Source organism: Hyalella azteca, unplaced genomic scaffold (assembly GCF_000764305.2).
Source record: "Hyalella azteca isolate HAZT.00-mixed unplaced genomic scaffold, Hazt_2.0.2 contig4353, whole genome shotgun sequence".
Classification (NCBI taxonomy): domain Eukaryota; kingdom Metazoa; phylum Arthropoda; class Malacostraca; order Amphipoda; family Hyalellidae; genus Hyalella; species Hyalella azteca.
The window spans coordinates 190,206-216,596 of NW_025934572.1; the positions used below are offsets into that span (position 1 = coordinate 190,206).

At 39.0% G+C, this 26,391-nt stretch overlaps 2 protein-coding genes across 4 annotated transcripts; one reads left to right on the plus strand and one right to left on the minus strand.

Annotated features, from left to right (window-relative positions):
* Nucleotides 1–1,067: 1,067 nt before the first annotated feature.
* LOC108682172 (protein farnesyltransferase subunit beta-like) lies at nucleotides 1,068–10,440 on the plus strand. The gene is made up of 11 exons (XM_018171295.2): nucleotides 1,068–1,308; nucleotides 1,965–2,108; nucleotides 2,322–2,434; nucleotides 2,817–2,942; nucleotides 3,587–3,757; nucleotides 4,222–4,351; nucleotides 4,805–4,937; nucleotides 5,298–5,409; nucleotides 5,899–6,013; nucleotides 6,454–6,588; nucleotides 7,371–10,440. The coding sequence occupies exons 1-11, from the start codon at nucleotides 1,207–1,209 to the stop codon at nucleotides 7,530–7,532; spliced, it is 1,443 nt and encodes a 480-aa protein (XP_018026784.1). The 5' UTR covers nucleotides 1,068–1,206; the 3' UTR covers nucleotides 7,533–10,440.
* On the minus strand, nucleotides 10,358–22,290 carry LOC108682173 (glutamate receptor ionotropic, delta-1-like). Of its 3 annotated transcripts, none has more exons than XM_047879972.1 (16): nucleotides 22,127–22,290; nucleotides 21,278–21,466; nucleotides 20,026–20,253; nucleotides 19,000–19,220; nucleotides 18,484–18,633; nucleotides 17,939–18,058; nucleotides 16,863–16,993; nucleotides 15,450–15,609; nucleotides 14,802–14,961; nucleotides 14,294–14,479; nucleotides 13,748–13,888; nucleotides 13,449–13,591; nucleotides 12,520–12,577; nucleotides 11,945–12,141; nucleotides 11,264–11,305; nucleotides 10,358–11,032 (listed from the first exon to the last, which is right to left on the minus strand). In XM_047879972.1, exons 2-16 carry the CDS (start codon nucleotides 21,356–21,358, stop codon nucleotides 10,993–10,995), a joined length of 2,058 nt encoding a protein of 685 aa, XP_047735928.1. In that variant the 5' UTR covers nucleotides 21,359–21,466; nucleotides 22,127–22,290; the 3' UTR covers nucleotides 10,358–10,992. The 3 variants fall into 3 exon arrangements, with proteins under 3 accessions (XP_047735928.1, XP_047735927.1, XP_047735929.1); XM_047879971.1 differs by lacking the exon at nucleotides 22,127–22,290 and adding an exon at nucleotides 22,054–22,095 and having other exon boundaries at nucleotides 21,278–21,463; XM_047879973.1 differs by lacking the exon at nucleotides 11,264–11,305 and having other exon boundaries at nucleotides 21,278–21,463.
* Nucleotides 22,291–26,391: the final 4,101 nt, after the last annotated feature.

Here is a 26,391-nt window from a genome sequence, read left to right on the forward strand (position 1 = left end):
ATATCTACACATAGCCTCAGATCAATGAGCTGTGGGTAACTCCGGCTAACAGTAAATCCGCTTTGCACAACACAGCCACTGCTTCACAGCGCCGGAGCACAACTGGCCGGAGCCCGGAGCGCAACAGGCCCTACCGCAACAGGCGGCGCAGGTTAGGTTACATTAGGAGTAGCTGTTGCGGTAGGGGTAGGGCCTGTTGCACCCCGGCCAGTTGTGCTCCGGCCTGTATGCCCTCCGGCCTGTGACTGAACGGCGCTGTTGCAGTGGGCGCTTTGTGTCAAAAGCCGTGAAGATGCCCGGTATTGAATTTCGGTACAACTGGAAATCAAAAAACAAAGAAAGCGTTGAAACTTGTATTGTGGTTCCGCAAAGAGAATTGGTTCGCAGAATAAAGCCAGAAGGAAACGTAAAGCACGAAGCGCGATGAGGAACTCGTGCACTGTAGTAAAATACGTACGCACATAAGTACAAGTTTGAACGTTAGAAGTCTAGAACACAATATTTGATTTATGAGAGATGTGTGCGCGGGCACGTATTTGGTATATATTAGTGTATTGTTGAAAGTAAATTTGATTGTTGTGTGTTTGTTAATGGTATTGTATGTATTGTCTGTAGTGTAGATGTATATGTTTTATTAATTGTATGTTGTATATTAAGATAGATTGGGGGTTATGTTCGGTTATCTGGTTGCCTGATAGTGCACAATAACTGAATAAAATAGGGTGTAATTCATCTAGCATGAACTGTGAGGTTCCTCTCCACATGAGGTCCTGAGGATCATTCACTATCTTTCCTACTTCTTCAAAATAACTCTATGCTTATGTTGAGTTGAAGGGCCTATCTTCAGTCTCTTAACTGGGAAGGGCATCTCTCAACTGGGTGAAGAGCCAAAGTTGGGTGAGAAAAATCTACTAGCATATCTGGAAGACTGGAAGTAAGCATTGCTTATAGCACTGATAGATCTAACAGTTATGCAAGACGTAACGGTGTACGTAAAACATTGCATATCATAAACTAGTTAACTATTTTATTAGATTTGATATACTAAAATTACCTTCTATCCTCTAATATAAGTCACAAACTGTACCTATATATTTACTTTGCCTGTTTGCCAGCAAATTTTATGCCAATTTAAAAATATTCATCATTTATTAGATACCTATTCTACTGATGAATGTCCTGTATTGAACTCATTTTCCAAGTTGAATGGATCATTTTGATCAATCAAGCTTGTGGTGTTGTAGGGAAGACTTCAGTGCTGATAAATCACAGCATCATGGTGTACCTACTGTCACATCTAAGGAGCAGGTATGTGGTTATTGAACTTTTCATTTTAAGCCAAAGATTCTTGTAAGATGAATATGAGTTTTATTTAGTTCCATGTATCCACAGCATTTTTCTGTGCTAGTATTTTTCGTAGTTTTTTCTTGTTTTTTTTTATTTTTTTCTGTCATACCGTACCACTTTCTTTCCTTGTTTTCCCATCTCAATCTTATAAAATTTGTCTAATGGTTAAATTTTTTTTCAGCAGCAATATATTGTGAAACCAAGCTATAAGTATAACCCTTTTACTGATGAGGAGGACAAAAATTTAATTATAGCTTAGGACTTTGAACTTTTTCATGAGGTAATAGAGCTGTGCAGTTGGGAATTACTTTTGGCTTTTGGGGCACTTGTTTATCACTTTAAGACTGTTATTTACCATTAAATCATAGATTGAAGAGCTCATTAGCTCAAGAGCTACTGCTGAAATATTATTTGCCATCATGTTGATGTAGTATTTATTTTCCTTCAAAGTCTTCCAAATGTTGTTAATATTTGAAACTTCTTTTGAATTTAACAGTGTAAACTTTTCTATAAATTCCCTGCTAGCATGATAAAAAGTAGCTAACTACCTGATATGTTATAAGAATGTAATGTTCTTTATGTAGTTGAACCATGGATTTATTGAAGTTTTCTTGCAGATGAAGGTTGAAGAAAGCATTTCTGCATATTATCAATTCATCTATAACAAGAAACCCTTCAAAACTGAAGATCTCAAGCTTGAAAGAAGCAGGCATGTTGCATACCTCAGACATGGACTGAAAAATCTCTCCAAATCATTTGAGGTAAAAATTAATAAATATTTATTTGCACTAATTGGTGAACTTTTTTGAGAGAAGGGCAAAATTTGCTGCTCCTGCAGGTGGTGAATATTCATGGAATCTAGGTAGTATTTTGTCACGAGTTATTATATTTGAGTCATAAGTGACAATAAACACTTTTTCATATGATTTGTAGATCCAGATATTCAATGATGAATTTAAAACTTCTATTTTCAGTTCCTTGATGCCAGTCGACCATGGCTGGTTTACTGGTGTTTACATGCACTTCATTTGCTAGAGGAGAGTCTAGATCTTGATGAGCAGCAGTCTGTTATAGATTTCCTTGCAAGGTGAGAGTGGGACAAGGTTACCGTGGTTAGAAAATTAGTGTGAATAAATTAAGTCAATGTTTTTACCATTAGGAATATTATTTGTTTAGGTATACACACTGAAATGCTTAGAAAGATTGGTTCAATTTGTAGGCATATTGTAAATAATTTCAAACAACTGATTCTAATATTAGTGAGACAGGTGCCTGAATAATGAAAGTAATCTTTAGTGCAGTCATGACTTCATTCAACATAATCTATGTACATAGATAATGAAATGATTCCTGAAATTTTGGCCTTTAGATATGTGGCTGTTAACCTTATTTTCTTGATTCTCTAATAAATATTGGTAAAATTATTGTTAGCTTTGAAGAACTTTAATTCCCTGTGTATTATTCCTCAGATGTCAGTGCAGTGATGGTGGTTTTGGTGGAGGTCCAGGCCAGTTGGCTCACTTGGCTCCCACATTTGCAGCTGTCAATGCCCTTGTCACTATTGGCACTCCTGCTGCTTTTGCTGTCATCAACAGGTTGTGTAAAATTATTGTATCTGAGATCTTCTGATATTTTCTTGCAGCTAAAACTTATGTACAAATTGTGGGCAGATTGTTTGCTAATTTATTGAATTTATACCTTGCTTGTATTGATTTCACATCAATTTTTTTCCTCACCTGGCTGAGTGCTCAAGTTAATCCATTATTTTCCATTTGCAATAGCTCCTTATGACCATTTATGTTTTATTTATTGCAAATCTTACAGTGTAATAAATGTACATTAGATTTTAATTAGGTCTTCTTGATTGAATTTTATTTGAAGGCATTTAAAATTGTGCTGGTTGGCACCAGAAATATGATTTTAACTTGACTACTTTTGTATAGGCGTTCCAGGAAACTTTTCTTCCTCAGATCTATTTCATCTAGAGATTTTTACTCATGAGAATTTGAAAAACAAATCTAATCCTTCTTTGCACCTGTAAATGACAACCCAATTGGATTTATAATTATATACGTGTATAAAATTTTCCATGGAATGGTATACCACTTCTCCTTTCAGCCTTTTCCTAAACTGCTGGTTGAATAACAAATACTTTTTTTCTCTTTGTAGTCAGTGAATACTATTTGTGGTTCTTTCAGTGTTAGATTAAAAACGATAATGAATATCCATCTCGTGACAGGCAGAGTCTTGCAGATTTCTTGGCACGGATGGTCACGGCTGAAGGATCGTTCCGCATGCACGAGGGCGGCGAAGTTGATATTAGAGGCACATACTGCGCTGTGTCAGTTGCCAGGCTATGCAGGCTTGCCATCCACCCTCTCATGTCTCGCACTGCCTCCTGGATAGTCCAGTAAGCTACATTGCCTAGCTTTCAAAATGATATAATGCTAATTTTTAGGAATATAATTATGATTTTTTGTGTGCAATGATATAAATCCACTTCTAATTTAAAATTAACTTTCATTGAACAAACATCATGGTTCTTCAAGTAGGAAAATTTTGGTTTCAATAGTCTGATCAGCCTCTACTCTGTCTCAAGCTGTCTGTAAATATGAAAAATTATTCATTTTAACTATACTTGAGGTGATTCAAGTCTTGATTTACTATACTTTTTTAGATTTGACCAAATTTTCTCTGAATTTATGAATGTTTGAATGAAAATCATCTATTGTTTAGCTGCACTTTGCTTATGAATATTAATTTGTTTTCACTTGACAACATTTTTGTAACTGCCTATTGCCATTAACCAATAATTGCATCTCGCAGTAGCACCTAATTTCAGTACCACTAGTTAACCGCTATTCGGTTTTTCAGTTGCCAAACGTATGAAGGTGGCTTCAGTGGAAGTCCTGGCCTGGAGGCACATGGCGGTTATACCTTTTGTGGCCTTGCTGCCTTGGCTCTGCTCGACTGCCAGCACCTTGCCGACAATAACAGGCTCTTGGTAATAGTTTTTTCATTACTGCATGGTGGAGGCATGTGGGGCTAGCTTCAGTTAGCTTCAGTCATTAATTTTTATGTGCTTCTATGGACAATTTGAAACACATTTTTGTGAGAGTATACCAAAAGATGCCTAGTTCATGTTGCTGCAACGGTATCAGCCTTGAATTTCTTCAGTTTTAATTCGACTATCAATCCAATTAGTTAGACTTCATTATTTTAATTTGATAAAAATTGGATAAAATAGAAAAATGGCATAAAAATTCTGAGTTTGCTAAAATTAATTCTTATATTCGATTAGCTCAGATGCCCATTTGGTTACTCAGTGCTATTATTTTGCTTTAATACCTCGAATATATTCCAAATAGACATGGATTATAGTGGTTTATCTACTATAGAACTGTGTTAATGTCGTGATGTATTACAAAAGATGGGTGATATTTTTTTATCGTATCAGCGATGGGTGGCAAGTCGACAGATGCGTTTGAGCGGCGGCTTCCAAGGACGCACCAACAAACTAGTGGACGGCTGCTACAGCTTCTGGCAAGGCGCCCTTTTCCCCCTCCTGCACCACACTCTCACCTCGCGAGGTAAGCTCTTCTTCAACACGAGCACCACACTCTCTCACCTCGCGAGGTAAGCTCTTCTCCAACACGAGCACCACACTCTCACCTCGCGAGGTAAGCTCTTCTCCAACACGAGCACCACACTCTCACCTCGCGAGGTAAGCTCTTCTCCAACACGAGCACTACAACTTTACATCGCGAGATGCTTTCTTCTCAAAGTCACCTGAGATTTATCAGTGGCTGCATGTTGCTAAGTTGTAATCCTTGCTACATTTCGAATGAAAATTGAGTTTTCATGAAAGTTGAATTAACGAAAACTGAAATCTTGCTTGATCATTAGTACTTGATTCTTCAACTCAGCTAATTCCTTTATTGTGTATGCAGACAACCATGCAGACACGGATTCCTGTTGGCTTTTCCACTGCGAGGCGCTTCAGAACTACCTGCTCGTGTGCTGCCAACACCCTTCAGGGGGCCTCATTGACAAGCCTGGCAAGTCAGTCAAAAGAGACACTTAATAATCATATATTAGTTCGCATACATTGTATGATTTACTCTATTTTATTCAGAATATCAAACGTGCTGAATTTGACAGAGATGCATGCGAATATAATGAAATAAGGGTGCTATATAAATCATAGAAAGCAAGCAAAGTTTAATGTCAATGAAAGCCTGGCAGATGTTGCATACATGATTGCGAATTTGTCTTCAAGTCTTGTTCAGAATATTGTTCATATTGCTTTATTCCATTTCAAAGTGCTGGAAGTTATTCACCATTATGAGCTAAAGGTATTTGTGGTCTTAGTATCTTTGTATTATTCAGCCCGATTTGTCACATCATCATGAAATACTGTATTCTTCATTGGATTATAATTAAATCGTGAATCAGGAAAAAGATGCGATTCAAATAGTTTCGTTAAAGTTCACGGAAGAGAAGGAATTACAACCCTGTTTTCAATGTTAATTACTGTTCGTTTATTTTCAGGTCACCAGATTTCTACCACACATGCTACACGCTAAGTGGACTGAGCATCGCCCAGCACTTCTGCTACGGCAACACCAGCAAGCTGTCCGTCGTGGGACATGATGCTAATGAAGTGGTCAGTTCAGATCTTGCAGCCATTGGTCTGCGGGTGATAACAGTTGTGATGACTGGATTTTCTTCATATATCCATTTAGGATTGTATATCAGATAACATTTATTTCATATTCACGTTTTACTCATTATTTATATATATAATCTTATTTTCTAAATCTTGTTCCGTGCCTCATCTTGGTGCAATAGACAATAGATATTTTCTTTGTATTTATTAAATAGACTTACTTCCTAAATCTTGTTCCATGTCTCATGGAAGTGAAAGATTAACTTACAATTCTGATTATATTATGTGTAATTTTACATCGTAAATCTTCTTCCATGCCTCATCGGGGTATTAGATTAATTTCTATTCTCTTGGTATTTATTATATATCATTGTCTGTTTAATTTTAATGAATACAGCATTATCATCATCATCTTATTTATTGTTGTCACTGTGCAGGCAATGACACACCCCCTGTACAACGTGGGCATGAGCGCCGTGCACGCCGCCAAGTCGTACTTCATGCAGCAGCCTGACGTGCAACCTAGCGTCTTCTCGGCCTCTCCCTCCTCCGCCACACATAATGCAAACCAGGTTTTTGTTATATATATACCATATCTCACTCTCATGCATCCTATAGTATTTATTTCCTCATTACAATCGGGAACTATAATGTTGACCGACTCGTAGAGTACTTGAGGGCAATCAATGCATTTAACTACATATGATTCGCTCAACACCAAATACAAGTGACGTAATCTACCCCTAGCCAGTAATGTCCGACGTGACTATCGGCGCGAGATAGCTCGACCTGAAGCGCTAGCAACTACGGCCACTGAACTAACTAACTCCTCATTACAATCGACCAGATCTCATAGCCGAAGTCTGATTGTCACCAATCGATAAAGATTATATTATACTAGTACTATGAAGTGAATATAGTTCTTCAATTTCAATGGTGCTATTATAATTGCAAGTTTTAATTTATGCTATTCATAGTTGAAAGACAAGAACGTTATCGGCATTCATACTATGTTATTCAGCATTTTGTTAGAACAGATCAGAGTTGGTGGTGTTGAAACATCATCACGGATCATTGCATAAAAGCCGTTTATTAGCTGCATGATTTTTTGCAGCCGTTATTGGTTGTTTGTGCTCACTCATGATTGCTTTATCTGAGTGAAAATTAAAAGAAATCGAGCTCAGCTTTGATATTTAAAAACTTATTTTACAGTTCCGACCAAAGAATACTTTCAAGTAGGTACCTAACCCTTGTCGCGATGCATAGGTAGAACTGAACCAAAATCAGATACGATTGTAACGATGTAAAATTAAGAAGCGTGACAAAGGTTAAAATCATCGTGTGTGGATGCCAGGTACCAAGTCGTGTAAACGGCACGAACAACTGCAATGACCGCATGGACGCCAGCGCTGACGCAGTGACCGAAGCTTCGCAGCGTCTGCACATCTCATTCGCCCAGGCGGCGCCCTCTGTCACACCGAACTCGGGATGCAGCCTTCGACAGGGTCCTGATTAATGTTACTCATTATTTAGACCGTGAAATGTCTAAGTATAAATTAATACGTTGATGATGACTATAGGAAATAAGGAGAGAACATGTGCTTTGGTTTAGGCTTCATTATCTCTTCTCCAACCTGCTTCAATATAATGCTCAAGCCAAGTGCATAATGTTGACGTCTGCAATATACCTCCATTGTTTTTATGAGTCATTCATATATGCTACGTGCATGAATAAATTATGATCGTTGGTATGTTCATAGAAGCTTATGTGTACGGGTACGTGATTGCCATTGTTTGTTCTTGGCAAGTGAAGTGCGGATGAAAACATCACAATCGTTAATGCTAACTGAGACGCTTTAAGAAAAGACGGTCTCAAAAGCTGAAACCGTCTTAATGACAAAGAGAAAAATGACCTTTTATGCTAGGATATTCGTGGCTTGGCTGTAGTGAATGGAAAATCTTGTAGCTCTCCTCAACAAGCCGCTTTGTTATTGTTCTCATTGAAATGTTATAAATAAACGTAAGAAACTGGTAAGAGTGCCATGGCCTTGATGTGCTATTTTGATTGAGGTAGTTTTAAGCTTTCAATAGTAACAACTGGTATCAATTGATATTCAACCTGTCGATATGTGACGAATTTTACGAAGATTTTCCCTTTCAAATTCGTGTTTTGTTTCTTCTAAATATCTCCTCAGACTAGTGAAGCACACAGTGATTTTCTATCTCGTACCGACTTCTATCGATTGCTTCTGCACCTGAACGCTAATTGGCTATGTTGAGAAGAAAGACTTCCTACAAAATGACGGCATTGCTGGTGTTGCCGACACACTATAATAATTACGGTCTTGCTAGTACATCAATCATTTCAGTGGCTAGTAATCATTGCTAGTACATCAGTCATTTCTATTAGCTGACAAAATGCTGACGTGAAGCCTGAGTCTGTCAACTGCGAGATCTTGTAACCACCGTAAACATTTTTAGCAAGTCGCTTCACGGTTTCTGAGCTCTTACTGAATTTAATGCGTCGTAATCTCTGCTAGGAATTCATAATAATTGTTATTCGAGCGTGGCACGCCATGCGTAAATTGTGGGTTCATAAATTACAGTCTAAAAACGATGCAAAGCTTAGGCGCAAATCCGGGCAGTAACGAATATTAGAATCGTAAAACGTTTCATAGCATTCGGATGAGCCAGAGTTTGCAAAAGTAATTAGTAATAAAACCTTATCGACCTGACGAGACAAAATTATGTTCTGTTTATGATGTTTGCATTGGGGCTGTGCACATTTTTACTCTCGCTAGGAATAGAAAGTCCGACGCTTAATTGTTCAATGTAATTTATTCCTTAAGAAAGTGACTGTGAATGCTGTGCATGTTTACTGGCTCTGTCCTGCTGCTGGTATAGCCCTTACTGTCCTCTCTTATTCAACTCTCCGCTTCCGAGGCTCAGGTCGCCATGAAAATTAGATATTAACTAACGGCATCCACTAAATTGGCTATAATTCGTGCCTTGAATCTTTGTCAAGGCTAAAATTCACTTGGACGAACCGAATGACCTGTTCCAAGAAGTCCTCATTACGCCGCAGTAAATCGTCAAATATTCTCGTTTTTGTGGTCGACTGAGGCTGTCGTGTGCGGAGGAGTGATGCAAGTCCCTAGGCTGTGTCTATGTCCCATTATTAGTATTAAAGAAGTACGATGTGTTCACGGTTCAATTCTTGTTGTTGCTGCTGCTGCTGCTGCTGCTGCTGCTGCTGCTGCTGCTGCTCTACAATGTTCTAATCACTAAGTTATTTAATCATATTGAAGGTATTTTCAAAGTTATCTGCTAATGACGCTTTATAAAGTGTTCTTTATGTCCCAAGAATTGGGTCGGAATTAATCACTCAGATAAATTATACCTTAGAAGCAGCGCCCGTTGATCTTTTTTAGGTATCGTATTTTAGATTGAAAATACCAATTGCTCTCGAAAACGAGAATTGTCACGCCAGTTCATTTATATTCGCCTCGGCACTCTAGTTGAATAGGCAGATCTGATTAGGTCAATGTTGATTGCGAATAACGCGATCGTTGATACGGGTTGATTTGGTGGACTACGGGAGGAGTAAAAATATTCAAATATGTCGGGATAGCTCGAACCAGGTTTGTTTTTCGTTTTGGCTTTTGATTTTTATCAACTGGTGAGCGTTCGAAAATTTTATGAACTCTTGCAACTGTGGCACAGATGTGAGAAATGAGAATTTTTTTTCGTTTCACTTCCTGCCGCTTCTTTAAGCACATGAACAAATTTGTATTATACGATGGGCTGCTGTGCATCAATTAACTATATGTAGAATACTGGTAATGAGGCTCGTCACTGCCATATTGCTGTAGTGTTAAGGAAAGCAGTGTGAAGAAAACTCGTGATTGTTGATGAACTCATCCCTACTCAGGATTGTTATTGGTCGAATCGCGGTAGTGTTATCGTGGGATGAACATGCTTCTTGTGCTATATGATATGAAACGTAATAGCTATTACCCGTTAACGGAAGTGTTAGCGGCCCATTAACATTTTAAAATGTCGAGCATTGACAAATATTGTTTGAAAAACTATAGCATCAATCCGGTTAACGATTTTTCTCTCTTGTTGACTGAAAGAGAACATATTAGAAATGTTCGCAATGCTGTCGGTGGAATGTTATTAGCGGTGTTATTAATCTTAGTCTGCTTAGTTTCCTATTATCCCAAATATTTTAGGATAATCTGATCAATAACGTAAGCCGCTCTTGAAGACTTTAAATGATCCATTCGTCTGGGCTTGCTTATTACTTTATCTGGCACTTCGTGTCAATCTTTAAAAAAAAACAATTGGTGATGCGTTGCGAGTTATTTACTCAATTATTTGTAGCGTCAATTGTGAGTAAAGTTCATTAAATATTTTCAGTATGAACTGTTTTCGTCATTCGGGTTCCATTCCGTACGTTACTGTTGGAGTTACGATATTGTCAGAGAGGCGAACAGCTGGACTTCATTTTTTACAAGATTGTTTTAGGCTCCTTTGTTCAATTGATGAGAGAAAATGTGTAAGTAGAAGACGAATTTTAAGAGTATCACCAATTCATGACGGCGATGATGCCAAAATCAAGGTCCGGTTTCATAGTAGGGTCGTTTGCAGTCCGCTGAGCGCAGGTTAGACGCACCTGACTCCTTCATTGGCTGGCAGTTTAGTTAAATCGATAACTAACGTAATGACTGTGCCAGCTGTTCACTGGTTTGACCAAGAAGCTGCAGTGTGGGTTAGCTTTTCATAAATTATGCTAATCTGAATGTTTTCCAGTACTGATCCACGTGGATATTAAGAAAATTGAGTAATATCCATGATCGCAGCTGACATTCCAACATGATTTTGAAGCCAGGCATTGTAGTGCCAGGTCATCGTAGTATATCCATAATCTCAAGTTTCATATAGCGCGCGATATTTCGATGGTCTCCTGAAGTTCATCCGCGTCGATGACGAGCATATCCCATGCCGTGGTACCTGTGGACAAATAAAGAGCAAGCTTACTACTAGATCTCATTTTGTAGTGGAAAATTCAAGGTAACTTTCGCTGGTCTCGTGCCTCGAGCATCTTTTCACTTAGTTCGTTTACGGCCTCGTTTGGATGTAATTCTACTAAAAATAATAATATTCGTACCAGTGCATTAATATCTACGGTTATCTCCAATCTCTTATCACTCACGGGTCGCACAGGAAATGATATGCACTCACGCGGGACACTGAAAGATGTTGATGATGGCGCCCTCTCCTGTTCTGTCATGAGATGGTCCACCGGTATTAATACCGGTGCTATAAAAGTATAAATAATAAAGTAGCTCGAAGTTTGAATAGGCCAATTTTTGCATGTCGCCGATTCGTAACTACCCGATCAAGTTGCCGATTTCAAACAGAATTATCATACCTGGTTGCGGGTTTTAAACTCCCGATTCGCACTGCCTGATTTTTCTCTGTAAAATATGCCTGAACTTCCTCGTAACTTCTACCTAAAATTTTTTAAATTTGTGCTCATTTATGAAATACCTCATTAGGTATTATTATCTACCGAATTATGAATACCTCACTTACTTTTCGCAAGAGAAATTGAAAAGAGCAAAAGGTCGTCTGGATTATATCACCATTTCTCCCATTAGATGACAGGGTCGCTAGAAGCATTTAACCTGGCTGTGTATAGCCCACGAATGGTAGCTTTAATGCAACTTATACAAAAGTTACCGTACGGGCAATCTATGCCGAAATGCGTTATAAACCCTAAACTTGTGGATTCGGCAAGTAAATGCTATGTTGGCTTTACTTATCGGCGTCTGAAGAGAGAAATTAGTGTAAGCACACACGATGATTTTCCCTAACGAATAATGAGTTCTTAGGACTGATTACTGTTCAGGAATGACGAACCTGTGAAAAACCAACTCGCCGACGAATGCGAAACCCCCGACGAAGCAGCCGAAGACGAGGACGAGAAAGACGCCCTGAAAGTGGTCGAGGCTGAGCACGACGACGCCTCCTGCTTCACCGCCTCCTTCGTTACCTGCCGTCTGCAGCTGACTGTTCTGCTCCTGCTTTGCCTGGACCTGTTGCTCTGAGATCACGTGCTGAAACCAGAATTTCGCCATTTAATTGTGATTTATTAGAAATATATAAATAATTTCAAATAAATTAAATGAGCTTGTAATCGGAATGCAGTCGAGTATTAAGTACACGAGTCTTTGAAAGTGAAACTAGTATTGAGGGTTTCCTTTCACAGTACGAACGAAAATTGGTGCACTATCAAACGCATTGGAAGTGTAAATTTTCGAGTTTGCATTGTAATTTCAAAGGAAAAAGATATTGTTAAGCTGCTTCTGTGGAACAGAGGTCACGTGAGTTGAGAAGTGCATATTAACTTCATCTTTCAAAATTTAAAGTGCATTATGCAGCGAGATAAATCTTTAAGAACATTAAATTAAAAAAATATTTATGGTTGTACTCACCCTGAGCCACTTCTCCACCAAGCCTGCTTGTCGCGCTCGCTGAATGAGTTCATCAAACCTGAAGAAAAGCATTTACAGACGCCTTATATTTTATTCGACAACTAAGCGATAAATGCGAATTATTCATTATCTTCTGGGCTGCCAATTGTAAACTTTTCAAAAAGCATAATTATTTTACATTCAAGAAGACTGAATTAGTTCTGCGGGAACATTTTGATCAACTTGTTTCTCGCTTGATTTTCAAATAGTTTCTGCTGATGAAGTAAGTTTTGTTTAGTTATTTATAGAAGATGTTCTATAGAAAAAGTAAAGCTAGATGATATTGATGGGATAAATAATATGAACGATATGAATTGAGTGTGTTAAATGCATGTTTTAATCTCGTCTGACGTCCCAAAATTCGGCGTAGGAGTTTTTTTTTATGCCGGCCGCAAGAACTGCGTCCGTTGACGAATACTCCAACAACCACAGTCGTGTATGTCCATCAGAAATTAAATTTTTTATCGAAATTGACTGCTTTAAAAGAGGTTTAATAAATGTGTTACGCTTGATAATCAAAACTTCACTGGAATATTCGAACGTATTTGTCATATGAATCAATCCAGACGATTCTCGTAGACAGAATGCGTTATAGGCTAAGCGACCAGCAAGAGCAGCTTGTAACTGGTCGCGGTCGGCTTGCATATTTAAACAACAATGATATACAAATATGTGAGAACTGTCGTGCGATACCAGGAAAATACTTGGATTGGGACCGAATTTAACATACTCGTGTTTTTTAATGCATCATCTGGTTAAATTATTCGTAAAATCGTTGCTCGGCAAAGTATATAACCTGGCGAATCTGTGCGAAAACTAATTCTAAACGGTTTTGCCACCATATACTTCAATAAGCACGTGACTTATTAAAATCAAGAAGCCTCCACGACCTGCATTTGAAGGGGGCGAGTCGCGTCATCGGCCAAGCAATGCGTTCCTGCAGGAGCTCGAAGCCCGTGAGAGTCACGAGTGGCTGGCCGGACTTGTCGGTGAAATGCACGGCAATCTCCAGGCGCGTCGTGATGCGGTTGTCCTGTGACATTCCTCGGATAAATACGAAGTTCATAATTTTTTTGGATTACAGATTCATTGTTTAATATTCCTTCAAGTTTTGATTGACGAAGCCATGTTATACTACATAACGGAACAACCAATGACATTACTCATGTCACTTGAGTACGTAACTGACCCATGTAGCCAGTTTACCAGCCACCACCTCCTTCAGGATGCTGTCCAAGGACCTGTACCACTGTACGCCCTCCCTCAGTCTGATCAGGACGGGATCCTTGGTCTGTTCCAGCAGCGCGTTCTGGACGCCGCCGAAATTCACCTTCAAAAGAGTAAATTTTATAAGATTTCTTGTCATGAATAAATCTTATCAATTATGAATATGAAGTAAGAGCTAGTGAGCAAATCAGCTGCCAAGTCCCTCTTGATATTCAAACATGTTCCGTGAATTACAGGGCTTTGATTCAATTCTTCCTAACAAGAAGGTATAACAGGTATTTACAGACATTCCAAATACCTTCTCCTCCAAGTCAGTTATTTTACTTTCCATATCGCCCGAATCACGTTCTGTATCGCTATTATTTTAATTATTGTGTAAATATTTTTCATTTTTTATACATTTCAGTTAATTTCAATATATTTCATATATTTTAAATCATTATATCACAGCTAAACCTCTTCAATTATCTAAATTGTGATTTCACTCATCTCATTTTAATCACATTACTTTTCCCCATCCGATGTGTGAATTAACAAGCTGCTCGAGGTTCATGATGGGCTTGGTGTATCCCGGTAGGATGAGGAAGGCTGTCAGGGATGAGGAGTACAGGATGCTGATGATCATGGCTGAGAGCAGCCAGAAGAGGGCGAACACGCGACTGCTGTTGCCAGACAAGTCCTTGTGGCAGCCGTGCTGTTCAGAATAGAATTAGAAAATTCAATCAGTTTTATTGTGCTGTTCAAGAAAACATCTGTCCTACCATAAAAACTGGCCTCAACATTTACACACTAAAACACGTCTCACCATAAAGACTGCAGCGTGTACACTTACACACAACACGCCTCACAATTAAGACAGGCTGCGCTACGAAGACTTCTCACGTTAAAGACAGGCTGCGCTATGAAGACTTCTCACCTTCAAGACAGGCTGCGTTATGAAGACTTCTCACGTTAAAGACAGGCTGCGCTATGAAGACTTCTCACGTTAAAGACAGGCTGCGCTAAAGACTTCTCACGTTAAAGACAGGTTGCAGCGTGTACATGACAGCGTGTGCTGGGGTCAGGAACCAGGCGTCGTGGTCGTGAGCTGGGGAGGTCCTGACGATGATGTACAGCAGAGGTCCTGAGAGCGCAATGGCCGCAGCCACCGCCACCCACACCACCAGCGTGAAGGGCCTGTAAAAACCAAGATCAAGATTAATAATAATGCAATTTATAATACTATATTATGTTACATTTTCTAATTATATAAGGTTACATTCTGCTGAGCAATACCATAAGAAGGCTTTCATTTGCATAAAATATTTGAAAATACGGTAGGCCAGGATTTTTTATGAGCTATAGTCATACAAAAGAAAAATCAGAAATATTCAAAGGCTAAAATAATGAAATAACTTGCCAGCTTTGGAAAACAAGTACAGGGTATAATAAATTCCTAGTTGCTAAAATTACTTATATGTCGTAAGGTGGAGGAAGATTGTTAGTTTCACGTTGAATTGGATTATAGTATATTGCAAATATTCATTGACGGTGGTTGATATAATAATTGCACGAAATTCCTGAATATGTGGATCTAATTACTTGCCGGCGCTACTAATTAATTTACCGCCCTAATAACATCAGAATAATTACTTGACAGGTGGTAATAATATCAGGATAAATACTTGACTGGTCCTAAGAAGAGCGGCAGGGGCAGCGCCCTCGGTGTGAGGAGCTCGGACGCGTCGTACACGAAGGTGCTGCTGAAGGTGACGTAGCCAGCGCGCTCAGGGGAGAAGGTGATGTCGCTCACCGCCCAGTCCGCCTCCTGGCGGTCTACCAGACCTGACAATTACAGCATTCATAATATTTATAACGTACATACAGAATCACTGAAATTAGTACCGTTTTATTTACATTGTCTAAATGGCGATGCACCTTTTGTCTTTGTGTGGGTCATTCTTGATCATTTTTGGCAATGAAAAAAGGCGCCTTCCTGACCAAGGAGTGAGGAACTATGTCGCTATTGAGATAATATGATAAATTTTTCTCTTAGGACATGCTTTCTTGAAGAGGGAATAGAAGATTCACGAGACCTGAATTAATTCGTGATTAGTAATTGTGTGCTCAATTACGGTAATTATAATTTTTTCACATGCACGAATTAATTTAAATAAAAAACCGATTAGTTTGCGGCTGGCGCATATTATTTCTTTCTGATATTGATTTACTAGCGATCGTTTCATAACAGCTTTCAAGAGGGCTGCTCTAGAAAGTTTAGTTTTTTCGCTTTTCAACATCTGCATGAATTTTTTTAAGAAGGTCCTTTTCTCCTGTCGAACATATTTCTATTCAATAGCAGTTGCCAGGTTCCTATTGTGTGCTAAGGAGCAATGCTGGAAAAATGGCTGCGAGTAGTGCGGCTTTCCCCGACCAAGTTTCAAACTTATTAACCATCGCAAATTAATTCAATCGATTTCATACAATGATTGAAAATCAGCACATGCATTACCTTATTTTACATAGATACATTACAGTAAAGCAGTGCAGATGTGAACAATTCATCAAACTTTCTTTGTTGGTTCGGGAAACAAATACAGACAGATCACGATCAAATAAATTGCTATGTCAGTAAAAGCAATCTTTAAGGAAATTTCCCGGAAAAATGTTGATTCAACGTACATCTAATTCTTTATTAATTCAATTCCAGTGCATTAGTCACTCCTTTCACCGTTTCGCGCCGTCTCCTGCAATGCAGATGACACGCGGAACAAGAGTCAACAGAAAGTATAGGTATCTTTCTCTAACCAAGTCATCGCAACACCAGATTAGAAAATCGCTCGGATGAATGATTCAGTGCTATGGTGTATTCACTAGAGCGGTCATGAAGGAAATTAGCGTCATGGCAAGGTTTCTTTTCAATCTTTCACTTTTAATTCAACATAAATTTAGTCTAAATTTACTTTATTAGTCTAAACACAATAAAATTGTATGAGAATGATTACATTTCGAACTCAAGAAATAAAACAACGCATGAACAGAGTCACAAATAAACAAAAGTTAAGCGAATTTGCCCGCGATTAAATCAATTAGCTGACCAATCATGCCTGACCACGATCCGTTGGGCGAGAGTCTGCCCCACTCGCCGTCAGAGGGCGCCTTGTATTCGTACGTGAAATTGGCGACGCTGGCGAGCGTGTCGATGAGCCTCACTTCGAGGCCGGAGTATCTGATGAAAAATGTGAAAGTTTGTACAATAAAACCACATATTATCAAATATTCTTGTGGTAATTGTCCGATAAACATAAACTCTGAAGCGCATACGCGTGGATAGGCACAGGCATGAATAGATTGAAACCGTCACTGTGGCAAATATAATAGTAATTAGCGAGTTTATAAATCTGCTAATATATGAGAGGATGTGGATGGAAGCATATCTGAAGAGAACAATTTTGTTGAGCGGTTATTAAGCAAATGATTCAAAATAAATCAGTATTCATCCGATTGTGAAGGTACATCATGTCATGAAATTATGATTAACATCATTTTACGTAATAAATGCTCACTAACTTGGTACCAAGGTCAACATATAAGACATTTACTTTCGGCGTAGCCATACTTGGATATTTGGGAAAACTAAAAAATAAAGTTTGCCGCATGTACCACCAGCAAAAAATAAATTTGGAATCAATTGGGCTTCATCAGGCAGCAGGAATGTCATATTCGAGCCACAGGTAAAACCCATCGATATTCCATCATGTAAATCGTTGTAAATTTCATTCATATTCACGTCAATGGCTATGAGCCTCATGCGCATGAGAGTAAGTATATAAATAATTACTGTCTACATTTAATTTATGTGGAAACAGAGACAAACTGCATCAAACAGTAAAAAGGAGAAAACGTATTAAACGACTTTATTAACTTCATTACCTTTTCAACTTCGTTAATAGCGTCTTTTAAATAATATAAATAGAAGCACTAGCTAAGATATTTGTGGCTTTGCAGATCGCAAAGACTTCGTCATAATGACTATTATCAAGACAATATTAAGCACCAATAAGTTAATTGAAACAAGCATGAGCACCAATCGAAAGTTACTATCATAAGCTATTAACTTTCTAATACATTACACTGCATGAAGGCGATAACTGCAGACAACTGATCGTCATACTTGCCAGGCCCGGCGTAGGCGCCGTTCGCTTCGATGATGAACGGCGAATACGGCAGAGCAGCGATGGTGAACTTGTAGCCTTCGAAGTCCTGGAACCGACGATCAGAGAACAACTCTGAGCTGCGAGAATGATTAATTTATTTTGATTATGGATTTCACAAATAAATTACTCATTGATATTTTCTTCATTTTTTGTCATAGGGCAGAATATGAATGGAAGTGTACATGAATCAAGCTTAGTATTATTCAGGAAATTCTTCTCAACTCGGCGGAACAGCAATTAAAGTAATCATTCATTACCTGTTTCAGCCTAATTAAATGATTTTTCCATTAAATTTGCAGCGTACATCCAAACAATGTCCATGTTTTCAGTTAAGGAAGGCTGAGTCTATTACCAATGACTATTACCAATTCAGAAATTAATCTAATCATTTTAATCGACCGCGTGTGCACCATTTTTGCAACACCGGACTCAAGTGGGATACAAAGTGGATATAATATTTTTCCTTCAGCTTAATTAAAAACAAAAAATATACTTTGTTTACCCCTGTGTCCAGCGCACACCCGCATCCCGGTGATAGGTGGCAATGAGGGCTGAGGTGTGTCGATGCGGGCCTCGGTACAGAACTGACCGGAACAGCCGCCAGAGGTTGTTGTGAGGATCATACGAACACAGCACGAGTTGGACGCTTTTGCTGGAGACAATATTGTTAGTTGAAACGCATATTGTTTTTATGTTTAATTTAGGATTTTTAACGATTGGTTCTCATTTACTGTAGGCGATTTTTATTCACTTATTACCGAGTTTCCGTACATGTTTAAAAGGTAGCGGGCGCTCTTACAAAAATATGCGAGTTCCTCTTATATTTTCATAAATAAAATAGCGAGATGATTATAAATTAGTAGCCAGCCACAGACCATCACGGTGAAAATATAAACCATCGCAATTTTTCTAAATGCATAGAAAAACATAAGAGCATCCTGCGTAGAAAAATGTATGCAAATGTAAACACGGAAAAAATTATTCAGTTTACATTCCTTATTAGCACCCACGCACTCACCGAAGAACCGAGTGTAGAAGCAAGTCTCGCTCGTTATTCGATGCCTGGTCCGACATTGCTTGCTTAGAGAGCGTGGCAGCCTGCATGACGGCGAAGACACGCCGATTGCGCGCCCATGAGTCAGCGAGTGTTCGCGCGGCGCCACTTGCGTCCAACATCGCCCTCCAGGAGACGCTCGTCAGGAGCAGCAACACCGACGAGCAGGACCCGCCCAAGCTGCCCTGCAAGCCAGAGGCTCTGACGGTACGACTGGGTGATGGTGGGGGTGTGGCCGCGGCGCGGGTGCTGGGTGATGGTGGGGGTGTGGCGCGTCGTGAGTACAGGGTGATGGTGGGGATAGGGCGGACACCGAGGGTGCTGGGTGATGGTAAGGGGTGTGTTAGTTAGTTTAGAATCACATGTTAACCAGCGCTTCAGCTAGTCAGCAATCTCACACCGAAAGCCAAGACGAACATCACCAATGAGGTGGAAGGTCTCAATTATCGAAAGTTTCTCAAACCAGGAATCGTTCATCACCCGCAGAGAGCAGAAAGTTTCCAGTGTCCATCCAGCCCGCTGGAGCTGGCTCGAAAGAAGCAGTGTAGCATCTCAAAGAAAAGATGTGACAAGGAGGGACAGGTGAAAAGCAACAGAAACAAAGATACTCGAACAACAGGTCGCTTACACGAGACGTCGGCCTCCCGCACGAGAGAGACAGAGAAGGGAAATGTAAGGTATCCTACCTACATAATAACTTGACCCCACAACTGAGACCTGCAGTCGGACACCGTGAGCTCAGCGGTGGGGCGCTCAGGAACAATCCTCATAGTAACGCAAAACACCATAGGACTTCTGACGAGCACAGACACGCGTCAGAAGTCCCCCCTGAGGGGTGTGGGGATGAGGCGCGTGAGTGATTCTACTCAAATGCGTTCTAAATTTAGAGTGAATGTTCGCGTGGGTGAAAAGGTTAACTAATAAGTGATTCGCTCTATATACAGCAAATTCTATGCGTTTACACACAATAATTTCCACATGTTTGTTTACCAAAGCCACGTAATGAAGGGCCTGCACAGCGCTGATCTTTGCGGCGTCCACGATCATCGTCCCCTGAGGGAAGACGTTGGCCTCACTGATGTGTGAGGCCGCCGAGGCACCACCTTGAGTATCGTAGAGGATGAGGCCAGCACACCGGTTGAGGCCCTGTTGCTTTGAGGCCCACATGATGAGGTCCTCTTGGTCAGGGGATTCAGCGGAAGCGTGTTCAGTGCTGCGCTACAATCAAATATTAGCTTTTATCCACAAAAAATGATTCATTTTTATGATAAGGACACAACGACATCATCTTCCTGCCGCCACTAATGTGTTTGTTGATCACAGCCGTTCAAAATAGATATATACATATAATGTATATTTCCATACATTCATGACTATTTTCATTCATGACTATTTCAGTCGCAAATAGATTCTCTGTTTGCATTCCAAAACAACCAACAGAAGTACATTTTTTAGACAAGCCGAGGAAAATACAAAGAAGTCAACGGCAGATTTACACGTGAAAATCTTTTTTAATAGCGTTTCATCAAGTTTTTGCTTTCGTTCATGATGGTGTCATCCGAGATTTGCTTTTAACATTTGAAGGTTGTCGTTGCGGAGCTTTCGCGTAGGCAATATTTACTGTCAGAAATTTCCGACCCCCACAATAAATTTCTAAAACATTTTTACTGGATCGAGCTGGGTGTATGTTCGATGGCCAAACTAGATAAGGAGGAGATAAAAATCAACCCAGGCACAAGCATGCACTTCAAAGCAATTCCAATGGCCGCACACTCTCATTAGAACATCAATCCAAGGATACAAATTGCACCAGTAATATGTAATCAGCGAGAATGAAGGAGCGCATACACGAGAAAGTAAACTAAATACCTATACTCGCAGGTGCGGTTTCATACATAACATTAATTTTGTACTGCCAATATAGACGCAAGGAAGTACGAATTTGCGCACCAGCGTTGCAAGTTCGCGTTAATGCTTCCGGCTAGTCAGGCGTCAGAATTAGGTCCTGGTAGACAGGCAAGCAATATGGAACACGTGGTCAGTGGTCGGTCGTGAAAGTCAAACTTTTCTAGTGCAGTCCCACTAACGGTTTCTTGATAGGCATGAGCTGGCTACGAGGAAGCAGGTCAATGTAATGAATAATTAGATTCAGGACTCAGAGATTAGTACTCTGCAATGCATGACACATTCAAAGCATTCGTTAACAGAGGATTAAGAATTTGGCCCTGAAATTAAAACGTACCCATAGTAATCGGAGGTCTGCAAACGACTCGGGAACGAAGACAAATAGCAGGACGGAGACGACCATGAAAGACGCAGTCATGCCTGATGTATGGGTTCGGTTAGCCAGGGTAGGCGATTAAACTTAAAAGTAGGAGCGAAGCTATCGGTTGCTCTCGTCGAACGCCAGCGTATCACAAGCCCGACGCTGCTGAGATAAATTAGGCGTTAACTTCTGTTGAAGAAATGACGTCTAGATATCTAACATTATTTTACGATTGTTTTTCTTAATTCGGTGAATTAGGATTTTGATAGTGTTTGGAAATTAAAATATGAGGTTTCTATTTATATAAGAAATAAGGATAATAATAAGGAAATATTTTCTGGCCTTCAATGACACCTGCCTTATGTCTAAAAAAGTATGTAATTTATTAAAAAATAAAGCTGGGTTAATGATATTTTGACGAAAAGTTTAAATTATGTTTATACGCCTAGTTAGTACATAGGATCATATTCATATGATACTAAATGGAAGGTGTTGTAAACGTCAAGCACTTGTTAAGTAGATTTGGATTATGACAACATTAAACATTAAACATTATGGACAATGGTTATGGACATTAAACATTATGGACAAATGGTTACAGTTTCGGACGCTTCTAATTGGCTCTCATTATAAACATTTTGGAATTACAATGAAAATCGCGGGTACATTGAATTATTTAACATTGCCACGCAAGAACTTATAATGCTAAGATTCTTCCTTACGAAAACGAAAACTAAACTAAAACCACCAACCTAAAACGCAGAGATGTGGACCGAAGGTACCGTACTTCAAAATGCCTGTTAAAATTTCATAAAAGTGACCAACCTGCGATAGTCATCGTTCCGGAATTCACTGTGAAAAAAGGCTCATATTATTTATGTAGGAAGTCGAATTAAACACACCCTCATACTTTCAGGCTCGTTTTAATCGATGCAATTTAGAGAGCTCAAGGCGTGTACGTCCCTTTGCCTAAAGACGTTCAAATTTGCTGCGTCATCGACGCTGTGCTTCCATCTGAAATCTTGGACTTGCATCTGCATTTGTTTAAATTTGTTTTGAATGGGCGACTATTTTATTCCCGAGAGTTGGCAATATAAAAGCAAGTAGTTTGAATAAAAATTTTCATGCACAGGAAAAATAGTATAACAAAATATTGCGCATTTAAACTATACATGTGAAGTGACTTTGATTACATACAAAATTTCTCTTTAAATGAGTTGTAGGTATTATAGCAATCTCGATTTATGAAGTGAGGTAGATTCAAAATTGACGTTAAACTTCATTGTTTGAGTTTTGAAAGAAATTAAGCTCAAAAATTTTCAGAACGCATACGGTACTAGGATTGAAATGAGACCTAGTACATGATGATATACTAGTAATGATGAGATATCATTACTACTTATGAGATAGAATAGTTCATTTAAAAACAATTCTAATGGTTTACGACCACCAGCGCACACTCTACAATCATGCAGAAAGTTTTGACACCATATTCATGGTCATAAATTCTGCTAGTTATTTAGCACCTAAATTTACGAGCCAATGTAATGCTCATTAAGTTCAATATAATTTTCAACATAAGACTATTGATATTTCTCCCCTAATGAGGCAGGCCCTACAATGTTTCTTCCTTGACATCCGCAAGAGAGAGTCATGAATTTACACTCAATAAGTATGGGTTGCTGCTCTTTTAATTTCTCTCACGTACAATCATTTCACGTTGATCAAAATTGTGGCTGGTGAATGAGTGGCCACTGAATGTATAAAACAGTTGGCCGCTGATAATGACTTCAAATTTTTAATCTGGGATGAAGCTACAAAATTTATCGCGAGTTTCTAGGGTATGAGTTGATAATGTTGCTCGAGCGCTCTGATAAAAATGCTGGCAATCTGCTGTTTGACGTACTATTTAGAATAGCCGGACATCTCTCTGGCATTTGTTATCAGAAAAACAGAGATTTTTTTCAAATTGAAAATAAAAAGAATTGCAAGTTTGTAATTTAAAACAGAATGCGCCCCAAAATTCGACGTCAACTGTTGAGTGAGATTTACTCGCATAAGACGAATGAAAAATGTTCATAAGTATAGCTCACACGAGTAAAGTGGGATGAATATACACTAATATGAGATCATTTGTTGTGTCCAAAAATATATTATATTTATTTTAGTTCGATCTTAAATTCACTTTTTTTCACTTCATTCAGTTCGATTCCGAAAAGTCGAAATGATACAGGAACGACGAATGTGTAAACAACGCACACCAGAAATACAAAAGTGGCAATCAAAGTAGCCCAGGGCAAATGTCATACAGAGAACACATTCAGGTCAAATGAAGCAACCTAAATGAAAACAATTTGCGTGTTGTTTGCACTTCGGAAGCCCGCGCTCAAATGAAGCCTGCTAAAGTGGTGGCATGCCCGAGTCTTCATTATCACGCATCTATTTTGTCTCTTTATGTAATGACATACTGCATCAAAGCCGTGGCAGCTAATCATTAGCATGCAATTTGAATCAATTCTTCAAGTCAACCTGGAACCCTTCACGCACGCGCTCGCATGAGCTGAGTAAATGACGTGCAGGCGCATGACCGTTCAAATACTCCTCGCATCGCAGACAAGATGAATAATAAAATGTGTGTCCTATTTATGGCTGTTAGCATACCTAAGGAAGTGCTAAGTGGAACTCGTTAAATTACTTGCTTCTACTTGCATTTTACGACACGCGCGTTCGAGTAATTTTCCAGATCTCACCTGTGGTCAAGAGAACATAAAATCTTCAACCCTTCAAAATATATTCAAATTTACTTTGACAATACACGTTTATATGAATATATTAATAATAAGTTTTTATATTAAACGTTTTAAATTTATCAGTAACGTGTAATATGAATTTAGAATATCACGGCGAAAATTAAACCATCTTGATGAGTGACGTGTTATTATTTGCAGTTAATACTTCACGTTAACTCATTTGTTATGGATGAAACTGTGCAATCAAAGTAAAATCTTAAATAATACAGTGATTAAACTCAAGCTTCAACTAGAATGGATGACAAAAAATTTTTACGGGTATGATGATCCTCAACAAGTTGTAAGCCGAACAAAAGAATCCATATGGCATGGCGTGTCGTAGACAATATCGTATACCTCATGCAGAGTGGCTTCACTTATACAAACCCGTTTTCCAGCTACACCACTTCCCACTCCCGTAGTCCGGCAAAAAATGGAACGGAATGCGCTCTACAGAACAAAGAGTGAAGACCACTCGCCTGCTACGTCGTCAGCCGATATCATGCCACGAGAATGAGCGATCAGCCTCAAGTCTCACTGAGCCATCGATCGCTACTTAAGAAACCAAAAAGGATAGGTTCATCAGTTCGTCACTCACGGCAGGTTTTGTGACGCCTATTGTTGCTTTTATAAATCCCATAGTGGAAGGTTGAGCGAAAACAGACTTAATGGTTGAATGTACAATATAAGCACGTGAGGTTGCGAGTCACTATAGTTCTTACTGTTGTAATGTACAACATCAACGGCAAGGTTTGTAGCCGGTTCTAATTGGCCTAATATTTTTCGTCACAGGTCCTGTGTAGCCGTGTTAGACAAAAACACTATCTGCTGCATCATGTATGTACCGAGTTTTATTATGGTTCGTTATCAATGACAGTGGGATGTTGGAAACAAGTTATTGCCGGTTGAAAACACCCCATTAGTGGCAAGTTGTGGGAAGCCAGATCCTGATGGTTGAAAAAACTCTTTAGCGGCAGGTTGTAGGTTGAAAGTTTTTTGTTGGTTGAAAATATCCTTTGGCGACAGGTGGAGGGTAGCCAGTTCTGGTTGGTTGAAAATACATTTCGGCAACATGTTGTGGAGAGTCTGTTCTTGGATGAATAAGCTCTATATATGGCTGATCGTTCGTTTCCTAGCAAATATTATTGTTTTATCAGCATCAAATACTTAACACATTCACGCTCGATCGCTGACGGCTATAGCCATCAAGTTGAATTTACACAAAAAACACAACCTCAATACATATCTTATTTAATAGAAAGGGCTTTGAACAATAATAGCTGGTCCAAAACAGTCATACATTAGCGCAAAACTTGGTACAAAAGGCGCATCTCTTATTTACTGCTATGTTATAACACGCAGCAATGACGGCTCTTCACGTACCAATTGTTTCTTTTGCATTCTTAATATAGCCGTTCATGCTAATTGGACCAACATGAAAAACTAAAACGAGTGTGAAGGTGTTTATTGCAGTGACTTTTGAAAGGCATTCCTCGTAATGGGTTATTTTACTTAAAGGAGGTATTTCCTGCAGATATGATTAATACTAAAATTCTAGAAATTCACATTTGAAAACCATTCTGGAACGGACATGCGATCGTTCTTCTGTTTAAAGAGAAAAGAAAAATGTTTATAGTAGGATATTATTTGAAAATACGAAGATGAGCTCAAGCGAATTTTTCGGTTTATCCGTTAAAGCGATATTGATAATTTTAGTGTCATTTTGGGAAAGAAAATTTGTAAAGGTGCAAAATACTCATTCAACCGTATTCGATCATAGTCTTCCTCTCTTATAAAAGTCTCTTTCGCGGAAAAAATATTATTTTTTAGCAAGAATCTTGGACTGACTCTAAATGTTAGAATCGGTGTAAAGGCGCCCCAAAATATCTTTCACAAGTCAACAGCATGCAACTACGACAGCTATTTTTCAGGCTGTTTGTTATAAGGTTGTCCAAATGTTAAAAAAGAAAGAAAGTCGCTGCAGCCACGAGATGTCATCAAGTTATTAAAAATATATCATAAATTCCTTGTATCCGCTACACGCAACGTGAATTTTACGTACAGTCACGAATGGCAATAGGTTATTCAAACATGAACTTTCCAGTGCTGGTTCGCACTGCCAGTGATCGACAGTTTCTCTGGATTAATTGAGAACAAGTAGATATCACTTAAAAGAAATTCAGTTAGACAAATTACCGCGATTTTTATAGTCCCTATGATTAGCTAAAAATGAAGTGGGAAGGTTTCACTGTGGGAAGGTTTCAGAAATTAGACTCAAAAATGAATAACAGTAGCACTGTA

Excerpts from the sequence above, each read along its gene's own strand:
- LOC108682173 (XM_047879972.1), bottom strand. The coding sequence starts at position 21,358 with ATGACTGCGTCTTTCATGGTCGTCTCCGTCCTGCTATTTGTCTTCGTT. Across the intron at positions 14,480-14,801 it reads CGCTGCAACCTGTCTTTAAC|CACGGCTGCCACAAGGACTT; the intron begins GTGAGAAGTCTT and ends TATTCTGAACAG. Across the intron at positions 13,592-13,747 it reads CTGGTAAACTGGCTACATGG|GACAACCGCATCACGACGCG; the intron begins GTCAGTTACGTA and ends GGAATGTCACAG.
- LOC108682172 (XM_018171295.2), top strand. The coding sequence starts at position 1,207 with ATGGATCATTTTGATCAATCAAGCTTGTGGTGTTGTAGGGAAGACTTC. Across the intron at positions 2,943-3,586 it reads GCTTTTGCTGTCATCAACAG|GCAGAGTCTTGCAGATTTCT; the intron begins GTTGTGTAAAAT and ends ATCTCGTGACAG. Across the intron at positions 5,410-5,898 it reads CTCATTGACAAGCCTGGCAA|GTCACCAGATTTCTACCACA; the intron begins GTCAGTCAAAAG and ends GTTTATTTTCAG.